The sequence below is a fragment of the Quercus robur genome, chromosome 4, assembly GCF_932294415.1.
Source record: "Quercus robur chromosome 4, dhQueRobu3.1, whole genome shotgun sequence".
Lineage (NCBI taxonomy): Eukaryota > Viridiplantae > Streptophyta > Magnoliopsida > Fagales > Fagaceae > Quercus > Quercus robur.
The window spans coordinates 48,787,376-48,798,010 of record NC_065537.1 but is presented as its reverse complement, the minus strand read 5'-3'; the positions used below and the strand labels follow the sequence as shown (position 1 = coordinate 48,798,010).

General features: G+C 40.8%; 2 protein-coding genes across 2 annotated transcripts; both read left to right on the top strand.

Annotated features, from left to right (window-relative positions):
• The first annotated feature begins 5,402 nt into the window (after positions 1 to 5,402).
• Positions 5,403 to 5,951, top strand: LOC126722081 (uncharacterized). The gene has a single exon (XM_050425235.1). The coding sequence runs from the start codon at positions 5,403 to 5,405 to the stop codon at positions 5,949 to 5,951; it is 549 nt and encodes a 182-aa protein (XP_050281192.1).
• An 87-nt stretch (positions 5,952 to 6,038) lies between these two features.
• LOC126722080 (uncharacterized) lies at positions 6,039 to 6,623 on the top strand. The gene has a single exon (XM_050425234.1). It carries the CDS (start codon positions 6,039 to 6,041, stop codon positions 6,621 to 6,623), a length of 585 nt encoding a protein of 194 aa, XP_050281191.1.
• The last annotated feature ends 4,012 nt before the right edge of the window (positions 6,624 to 10,635 follow it).

The window sequence follows — 10,635 nt, the reverse complement described above, 5'->3', positions numbered from 1 at the left end:
TTTATTAGTATAATATTTTGTCCTACTGGGGTTTGTTTTTCTTGGATGATTTCTAACCTCCCCTCTTTTCTTTACATGGTTGAATCAACGGGGTAAAATATGGAAAGTCCCAACATCTCTACGCGGGCATTGCCAAAATCTTGAGGACGTGATCCAAATTTAATCCCAAGCACAAAATAATGGATGGAAGATAATGACTCCAATGATCCAAAGCATTAATAAATGATGAATAATGGCATAAAAATCTTTATCATAAGTATAATATTTTTTTCTTGCATTAATTCAATTTCTCACTAAAGAAAGCAATAGGTTTACCCTCTTGGCTAAGCACAACACCAATTCCCACACTTGAAACATTACAATCAACTTCAAAAAACTTGTTGAAATTTGGGAGTACAAGAATTGGAGTTTCTATCACCTTTTTCTTGAGCATGTCAAAGCTCTTTTGGGCTTCTTAATTCTACTGAAACCTTCCTCCCTTCAAACATTCAGTAACAGAGGCAGTGACCAATGAATGGTTTAAAGACATAATTCATTAATCTCATAAGAGTACTAGGAGCATTAGAGAGTTTGAAGGACATCACTATCCATTCATACAACCCTTCGCTAGTTTTGAAAGATGTTTTCCATTCATCACTTGGCCTCATTCGAATTTGATGATAACCACTGCGTAGATCAATCTTGGAGAAAACCATATCTGCTAGATCCTTCTCTTCTCTTGCCACAATAGCAAACCCCTCACCATATTTTGTCAATGTTCTTCATCTCAGATCTGGTTAGTAAATTGCTTTCCTCCCTAAGTGAAGGTATGGGAACATGAATCACTCTTAAAGGAGCCAAAGTTATTTAAACCCCATCTTTTTCAAAAGAGTAAGTATTTTCAAAACCATCAAGACCAGTCTTCCTATCATACTTCCATGGCCTACCAAGTAATAAATGACATGCATCCATGGGCACAACATCACAAATTACTGAAACATTATAATTCTTGGCAATAGAAAATTGAATTAAGCATCTCTTATTAACCATCACCTCATTGCCTCTGAAAAGCCACTGGAGTTTGTATGGCTGAGGATGATTTTCAGTTTCTAATTTCAACTTCTCCACCATGGTTGCTGTAACAACATTCTCACAATTTCTCCCGTCAATGATAACGTCAAAAAATTTTCCATGAGAAGTGCATTTGGTATGGAATATATTGTTTCGAAGACATTCATCTTCTGCATAGGCTACCTTGAGACTTCTTTGAACAACAAGTGACTCTCTTTGATCAACATAGATCACCTCCTCATCGAAATCAGCATGTTCATGAACTACCAGTGCTGACTCATCTTCATCCTTTATTCCCACATCTTCCTCCACAAGAGAAACTATCTTGCGATTTGGACAATTATAAGCAATATGTCCGAGGCCTTGACATTTAAGACATCTACGACATGTACCAAAGGTGTTGGGATGACTAGGACCTAATGTAGATTCATTCCTTGGTGGTTGCTTGATAGTGGTTGTCTTGGATAGTGCAACAGACTTAGAAGTGGAACCACTCCCTCGGTTAGAAACCCCTTCTCGATTATAATATCGAAAGCTACTACTCTGCCTTTCCTTCAATTGCTTCTCCACTTTCATAGCAAGCTCGCAAACATCATTGTAAGTCCAACAAGGTTGTAACTGGACCACATCACTGAGTTCAGCATGTAACCCACCAAGATAGCAGGCTATCATTTGCTCCTCTGGTTCTACAATATCACATCGAATCATAAGATGATCAAACTTCAATGTATACTCCTCCATAGAAAGCTCTTTTTGCTTGAAATTATGAAATTTCATAAAAGCATCTTGCTTGTAGTGGTCAAGAAAGTATTTTCTCCTGAGCTCTCTTTTCATCTTTTCCTATGTCACAATACAATCTTACTTCACATTGTCGTTGCCTCTTAAGATGCTCCCACCAAATTGAATCATGTTTCCTTAGTTTGATAGCAACAATCTTTACTTTGCGATTTTTTGGAATATCTTTGAAATCAAAGATTCGCTCAACAATAGTTATCCGAACAATGAAAATATCAAGTGGCATATTCCTTTCAAATTTTGAAATGTCCACCTTCATATCATAACCTTGTTTTAAGTTTTTGATATGACAAGGATGAGGTGGAGTGCTTCCGCCAGAGGAATGACTATGAGCACAATGAAGTGGATTCTCCTTTTCATCATTGCTAACAGCTTTAGATTTTGAATTATGATATCTAGGACCATGTCCTTGATTCTTGTAAAACTCCAAATGCTCGTAGAGTTGCTAAAATTGTCTCCTTAAATCATCCATTTCAAAATCTTGATAATCTCTCTTAGGTTTCTCAACATTATTCCCATGTCGATGATGTCCAGCCATTAAACCAAAGCTCTGATACCAACTAATATTGGATTTGTAAGGGAAAAACCAAACTGGTTCGATAAAAGGGTGAAGGATGGCTAAAATGTAATAGAGTACCATGGGTTGACCCAAACACTTAGTAAATAAAAGGGATAAATGGTTCACCACTCTATTGGATACAAAAAACACCACCCAAAAGAATACAAAATCAGAACTCACCACCTAAGGAGTCTACCAATAGGCTAAGAGTTTAAAAGAAGAAACCCATCTTTTGAAGCACAAAACTTTTTAATCTAAAAATACACTATAATGTTATTTAATTCAGCCAAAAGGCTTATATAGAGCTTAGAACAACCCTCTAAGCATAGGAAAACAAAAATAGTAATTAAAACTTAAACTTAGTCATGACCAAAGTCAAACATGACTCTTAGGAACTAGAAGCACGATAAAATACTCGTATACCTAGGTAAAATAAAACATAAAGTCTGATACACCATAGGAAACACTAATTAAAGACTATTTGACGTCTTTTTATTAGTGATAAAAAAAATGTTCAAAATGATGGACTGCACTCTGGTCTTCAAGGAGAACATCTGAGCCGGACTGAGCATCAGATTGAGCTTAATAGAACTTGGGACACTCTGGTATTAGTTTTTCTTCACTATTAATATTTTAAACTTTTCTTCAATAATTATGAGATTTTATTCAAAGAAGGACAAACACATAGGATGATTATCATACATCCTCTCATCCAGTTAGACTTCAAAGTTCACAAGAGTGAGCGATGAAAACTAAGAACGAATTAATCACAACGCAATTTCCTAAAGCAAATAGCTATGAAAAGATGCTTTTATGTATTGTTAAAAGTGTGGTTATTCCTCTTGCGGCAAATTGTCCACATAACACAAACATATCTCTAAAATAAACACAAAGTGTGGTTATTTTTATCATCAGACTAGTTTAACTAGTCTGATGTGAAAGCTCTAATACTTATTACATGCTATAATACTTATAAAAAATTCCAATTATATTACATGCCATTAGAAAATGAGGGTAGTCAATAATATGAACCAATTGCTTAAGTTAATTGGCAAATATTTAATTGTTTCTAGTACTACTTTAAATGTACAATTATCTTTTATATACTTTAAAAAAAAAAAACCATAGTATATATTCTTAATTGCAGGTAATTAAAATTGTTTCTACCGGTTTTTTACTTGATTTCGATTGTTGCCAAAGTAGTTAAACATGAGGAAGAATGTTATTTTCTAATTAATTATATGTTATATCAATATTTTAAAAATTATCATAAAAATTCATTTTACATAAAATAATTAATATGCATGATTTATAAATAATAAATACATGAAAATAAATGCATGTACCTATTAATACTTTGCTTAAATAATTAGGCTATATATATGTGGGGGCTAGGGCCCAAAATAATGTATTGGATCTTGGGCCTTATCCGAGGACACTAACAAGTCCGAAGAGAGAAACACAACTTAGATGATCTACGTTACAAGCCTCATCAGTGGGAGACAAAGGGAAGAAGGTCCGAGGAAGAACTCCTCCTTGGACACAGCAAACCCAGACCAAGTGTATACTCAAGGAGTTGAAGTCCCTGAACACGTGAGGGGGAAGAAAACTCAAAATATCTAAGGAAAAACTACCACCACCACATTAAATGCACTACAGCTACTTTTCTGGCCGCATTAATGTGAAGAAGACCCCTGAACAGTACTGCTTTGGCTGCCGCAACTCACAGAGGACTGAAAGGGGTGTCTGATGGGATGGATACTCAAATGGGGATCCAGGTAATCAACAAGTGTAAGGTCCAGGTGATCAGGAAGGGCCTATATAATGTGGAAAATCCCCCATGAAGAGGGGGTAGAAAAAAAGAATGATAGAATACTGTAGCATGTTAAAGAACCCTAATGGTGATCTGTATTTATAAGTTAAATTCTAGTCTCCTCGGATGGAAGGTCCTTTGATCATAATAGCTTTTATTCGTGTCTGATTGCTTCTTAACCCCATGCAAGCCATTGCTCAACTCATCTAAACCTACAAAATTCATTGTATTGGGCTTTTTGGACTAAGATTCCATACAGTTCGGGCTTGGGCTCCAAACTTTGTCCCTACAATTGGCGCCATATGTGGGAAAAAACTCGTGTGTTGGTGAGTGCGATGGTTAAACACGGTAGGGTCAGGTCCACACCAAGAAAACCCACACCAAACCGATCCCCAATGGACAAAACCCATCGGGCCTCAATAGCAGAGTAATCTTCCTGGCCCTAAGCAAAAACGAGGCAATGAAAGGAATCGAGAGGGGAGTGTGCATACTACCTAGACGAGCCAAAGCCATTCCCAAGTAGGTAGTCGCATATCCCAAAGACAAAACAACTGTCAGGCCATGCAACGAGAGATAGACGACTTGAAAAAGAGATTGCGCCATGCACAGCAAAGGCGGTCCCCTTCCAGCTCCGACATAACCTCTAATGAGGAGGAGGTTGTCAATTACAGGCAGAAATCAAGAACTCCCCCAAGCAAAACCTTCTCTTATGAAGAAGAGAAGCGTCATGGACAGAGACACAAGAGCCCATCTGGTAAGGGCCTGGGTAATGATGCCATGAATAAAGCTCTGGATCAGATCTCTAAGTCACCCTTCACGCACAAGATAGAAGGGGCTAGACTACCTCGGCGTTTCCACCAACCTACGTTCGCCATTTATAATGGCTGAACGGACCTTGTGAAGCATGTAAGCCAGTTTAACCAAAGAATGGCCATCCATTCTTGAAATGAGGCTTTGATGTGCAAGGTTTTCCCGTCCAGCCTAGGACCTGTGGCAATGAGGTAGTTCAACAGCTTGAAAACGGACTCCATAGATTCCTACAAGTAGCTCACCCAAGCCTTTGGCTCTCGTTTCATTACGAACAGTTGGGTTCCTCGGCCTCTGAGTTCAATGTTGTCATTGTCTATGTGCAAAGGGGAAACTTTAAAAGCATACTCGGACAGATATTGGGAAATGTACAACGAGATGGACGATAACTACGACGACGTCGCCATTAACACGTTTAAAAGTGGTCTCCCCACCAAGCATTGTTTGAGGAAATCCCTAACTGGTAAGCCTATTACCAGCGTTCGTCAACTTATAGACCGGATTGACAAATACAAAAGGGTGGAAGAGGACCAACTGCAAGGGAAAGGAAAGGAGAAGATCATCCCTCACAAGAGGAATGATTTCAGGTCAGAACGATACAACAATAACCATCCGAGGAGAGATTTTGCGGGGCAATCTGGATCAGCCAACATGCAAACGGTTAACGCCGTATTCAGAGAACCGGTACAACAGGTTTTAGAGAAAGTCAAGAATGAGCCATTCTTCAAGTGGCCGAATAAGATGGCCGAAGACTCCTTAAAGCGCAACCAGAGTCTGTATTGTCAGTACCACCAAGACCACGGACATACCATCGAAGACTGTAGGAACCTGTGGAACCACCTGGATCAGTTGGTCCGAGAAGGAAAATTGCGGCACCTTTTACATCCATCCAGTGGTCATCTGGGTCAGGCAAACCAAGAACCCTAGAGAGACATATCCTTAAGACCTCCCATGGGCACGATAAATGTCATCCTTGCCGCTCCGGGAAGAACCAGCTCTTTTCCCTCCAGGGTAATGTCTGTGGCTCGGCTCTCCACCGAAGACAATGATCGGGAATCCAAAAGGTCTAAGAAGGGAACCTCACCTGTGCTGAGATTCTCGGACGAGGATAAAATTGGAACCATCCAATCCCATGACAATGCTCTAGTCGTTACACTTAGGATTGGGGGGTTTGACGTGAAGAGAGTACTGGTAGATCAGGGCAGTGTTGTGGAAGTAATGTACACTGATCTGTACAAGGGGTTAAACCTAAAGCCTGAAGACCTAACGGCGTATGATTCCCCTTTGGTGAGTTTCGAAGGGAAGACTGTTACACCAAGGGGACAGATCGGACTGCCTATACAGACCGGTTCAAACGTGGTGGAGGTGGATTTCATTGTGGTCGACACCTATTTGCCGTACACAGCTATAGTGGCCAGACCTTGGCTCCACGCCCTAGGAGCCATTTCTTCTACACTTCACCAGAAGGTGAAATACCCGTCAGAGGGCCGAGTAGAGGAGATTGTAGGAAATCAGGCCATGGCTAGACAATGCATGGTGGCTGCCATCTCACGCCAATCCAATGCAGAATCCTTGGCCTCTATACAAAAGGATTTATAGCAATAAACCACCTCAGCAATACATGTTGATGAGCCAGCTGAGGAGGTGAAATGCAAAAGTCTAGAAAGGGTTATTGTTGACGACGATCTAGAGAAATTCTTTCAAGTTGGCTCGGAACTACCCCTCTGAGAGAAAGAAGAATTGATTGGGTTTCTGAGAGAAAATGTTGACGTGTTTGCATGGGACGCCTACGATGCCCCAGGGGTTGATCCGAGTTTCATTTGCCACTACCTAAATGTTAACCCATCCTCAATTCCCAAAAAGCAACCACCCCGACGCCCGTCAAAAGAGCATGCCGACGCTGTTAGGGACGAAGTAACAAAGCTAAAAAAGGCAGGGGCTATCAAAGAAGTCTTCTACCTCGAGTGGTTGGCGAATACAGTGGTTGTAAAAAAGAAGAGTGGGAAGTGGCAAGTTTGCGTAGATTTCACAGACTTGAACAGGGTGTGCCCAAAAGACCCGTTCCCAATGCCTCAGATAGACCAGTTGGTAAATGCAACTGTAGGCCACCCTCGAATGAGCTTCTTGGATGCCTTTCATGGTTATCATCAAATACCATTAGCCTCGGGAGATCAAGGAAAAATAGCATTCATGACTCCTATCAGAAACTGCCACTAGAAAGTGATGTCTTTCGGTTTGAAGAATGCAGGGTCTACCTACCAAAGGATGATGACCAGAATGTTTGAACCATAACTGGGCAAGAGTATTGAAGTCTACATAAACGACATGGTAGTAAAGAGTAAAGTAGTATCCGAGCATGTGAGAGATCTCAGAGTCATCTTTGGCATCTTGAGAAAACACAAACTGCGTCTCAATGCCTATAAGTGCTCATTCGGTGTCGGGTCCGGCAAATTTTTAGGCTATATGGTAACTCATAGGGGAATTGAGGTGAGCCCAGATCAGATTAAAGCGATTCACAATTTACAAGCTCCTCGGAACCCAAAAGAAATCCAGAAACTCACTGGAATGATCGCGGCTTTGAATCGGTTTATTTCCTGATCTGCGGACCGATGTCGTCCTTTCTACCTCCTGATGAACAAGTGAAAAGGATTTGAGTGGTCCGAGGACTGTGCCTTAGCCTTCCAGCAACTTAAAGAGTACCTGTCACGGCCACCCATCATGTCTAGCCCTAAAGCCAACAAAGTTCTATTCGCCTACATCACGATGGCCCCTCACGCTATGAGCTTGGTATTAATACAGATTGACGATGGCATACAACGGCTAGTTTACTATGTGAGAAAATCGTTACATAAGGCCGAGGTGCGTTACTTACCATTGGAGAAGGCGATTCTGGCAGTAGTGCATGCTACACGAAAATTCCCTCACTACTTCCAGGCACATACGGTCGTTGTTCTAACTTAACTTCCCCTCAAGTCGGTACTCCGGAGCGCCGATTACACAGGAAGAATTGCCATGTGGAGCACACTTCTAGGAGCTTTCGATATTAAATACATGCCTCGAACCTCTATCAAGGGCCAAGTTCTCACTGATTTAATAGCCGAATTTGCTGAACCCCCAATAGAAGCAATAGCAAAGGAGGAAAACATGGATGGAAAATCGGTTGGCGTAATCTCTGCACAAAGAGCCTCACATTGGAAAGTGTATGTTGATGGCGCGGCAAACCAAAGGGGATCCGGGGTAGGGCTATTTCTAATATCCCCTAAGAAGATTACTATAGAAAAGTCATTGAGACTAGGATTCTCGGCTACAAACAATGAAGCCGAGTATGAAGCTTTATTGCAAGGAATGGCCATGGTGCAGAAAATGGAAGGAAAGGCATTAGAAGTGTTCTCGGATTCCAGACTGGTTGTGAGCCAGGTGAGGGGTGAGTTGGAAGCCAGAGATGTAAGAATGCAAGAAGACCTTAGTTAGGTCAAGCGCTTGCAGTTAGACTTTGAATTCTTCAACTTGACGCACATCTCTAGAAGCGGGAACACACATGCAGATTCATTAGCCACTCTTGCCACGTCCTCGGAGCAGGGTTTACCTCGAATCATCCTCCTCGAGGATTTGTACAAGGTAGACGTAATCAAAAAGGACATGGTTCGAATCCATCAAGTCAAAGTGAGTCCAAGCTGGATGGATCCCTTAATGAGTTTTCTCAAGGATGATGTACTGCCTGAAGAGAAATCAGAAGCTGAGAAAATATGAAGAAAAGCCCCTTGGTTCTGGCTGTCAGAGGATCACAAGCTGTACAAGCACTCCTATTCTGGGCCATACCTATTATGCATACACCTCGAAGCATCAGAGCTGTTACTCAAAGAATTGCATGAGGGAGTTTACGGGAGTCACACAGGAGGAAGATTGTTGGTACACAAAGCCCTCACTCAAGGGTACTGGTGGCCGGGCATGCAGAAAGAGGCCCAAGAATATGTCAAGAAGTGCGACCAATGCCAGAGGTTTGCCCTAAATATCCACCAACCGAGAGGGGTCCTTAATCCCCTCTCTAGTCCTTGGTCGTTCGCTCAATGAGGCCTGGATATTGTAGGCCCTTTCCCAAAAGCAGCAGGAAACAAGAGGTACTTGATGGTCGGCACAGACTACTTCACCAAATGGGTCGAAGCTGAGCCTCTGGCCAACATCAGGGACATGGATGCAAAGAAATTCATCTGGAGGAACATCATTACATGGTTCGAAATTCCTCATGCCCTCATCTAGGACAATGGCCTTCAATTTGATAGTAAGACCTTTAGGAAATACTGCTACGATCTGGGAATTATGAACCGATATTCCACTCCGACCTACCCTCAAGGAAACGGGCAAGTCAAGGCTGCAAATAAGGTCATAGTTAATGGGTTAAAGAAGAGATTGGATGATGCAAAGGGAAGATGGGTGGAAGAATTGCCACACGTCCTATGGACCTATTGAACTATGCCACGACTGTCAACGGGAGAGACTCCTTTCTCTATGACTTACGGGGCCGAAGTTGTACTCCCCCTAAAGACTAGCTTTCCAACATTGAAAATGGGCACCTTCACCCCAAGCAACAACAACGAACTGCTAGAAAGAAGTTTGGATTTAATCGAGGAGAAAAGAGAAAAGGCAATAATCCAACTGGCCTATTACCACCAGAAACTCAAGCAGGGGTATGATGCTAATGTAAAACTACGGCCACTGGTGCCAGGGGACCTAGTGCTGAGAAAAATTTTGGGTAATGCCAAGAACCCATCCTAGGGAAGGGACCCAACTGGGAAGGCCCGTATCGCATCACTTCAGTAGCAGGAATAGGTGCATATTATTTGGAAGACTTAGATGAGAAAGCTGTACCCCGTCCATGGAATGTAAATAACCTAAGAAGGTATTATTATTAATAAAAGCGGTTTTGCCTACACTATATTTCATGGTAACTGCGCGTCATCCGATTCACCACAATCCAAGTTTTAAACAGAACCTAAATCCTGCATGGTTCCTCGGACCACAAGCCTAGGGGAAATTAATAACTTATGGCATCTATCCAAGTTTTAAACAAAACCTAAGTCTTGCATGGCTCCTTGGACCACAGGCCTAGGGGAAATTAATAACTTATGGCATCTATCCAAGTTTTAAACAGAACCTAAGTCCTGCATGACAACCTTCACTACCTAAAATTCATTGCACAGTCCTACTCCTAACACTTAGTTATATTGGCAAAATGTTATTGTAACCAGGATTCCATACAGTTTGGGCTTGGGCTCCAAACTTTTTTCCTACAATATAATATGTTATTAAAATTATTTAGGAATTTAAATTTTAAGATTGATATAATTAAAAATATGAACGTATTACTTTAGTGAATTCACAATTATTTGATTATTTCAATTACTTTAAGAATAAAATTATTTTTATTGCATTTATATTAAATTTGCTCTTTCCTTTTGATGATTTTTGTTTCAATTGTTGCCAAATCAGTTAAATATGAGAAAGAATGTCATATTCCATTTTTTTTTTCTTTTTTATTAAATTTTTATAAAAATAACCATATAAATAATCACTACAGATTTTCCCTGTTGCTAGCAAAAGCTTGGAATATCCA

Coding starts and splice junctions, on each gene's coding strand:
- LOC126722081 (XM_050425235.1), top strand. CDS start 5,403: ATGGACGATAACTACGACGACGTCGCCATTAACACGTTTAAAAGTGGT.
- LOC126722080 (XM_050425234.1), top strand. CDS start 6,039: ATGTCTGTGGCTCGGCTCTCCACCGAAGACAATGATCGGGAATCCAAA.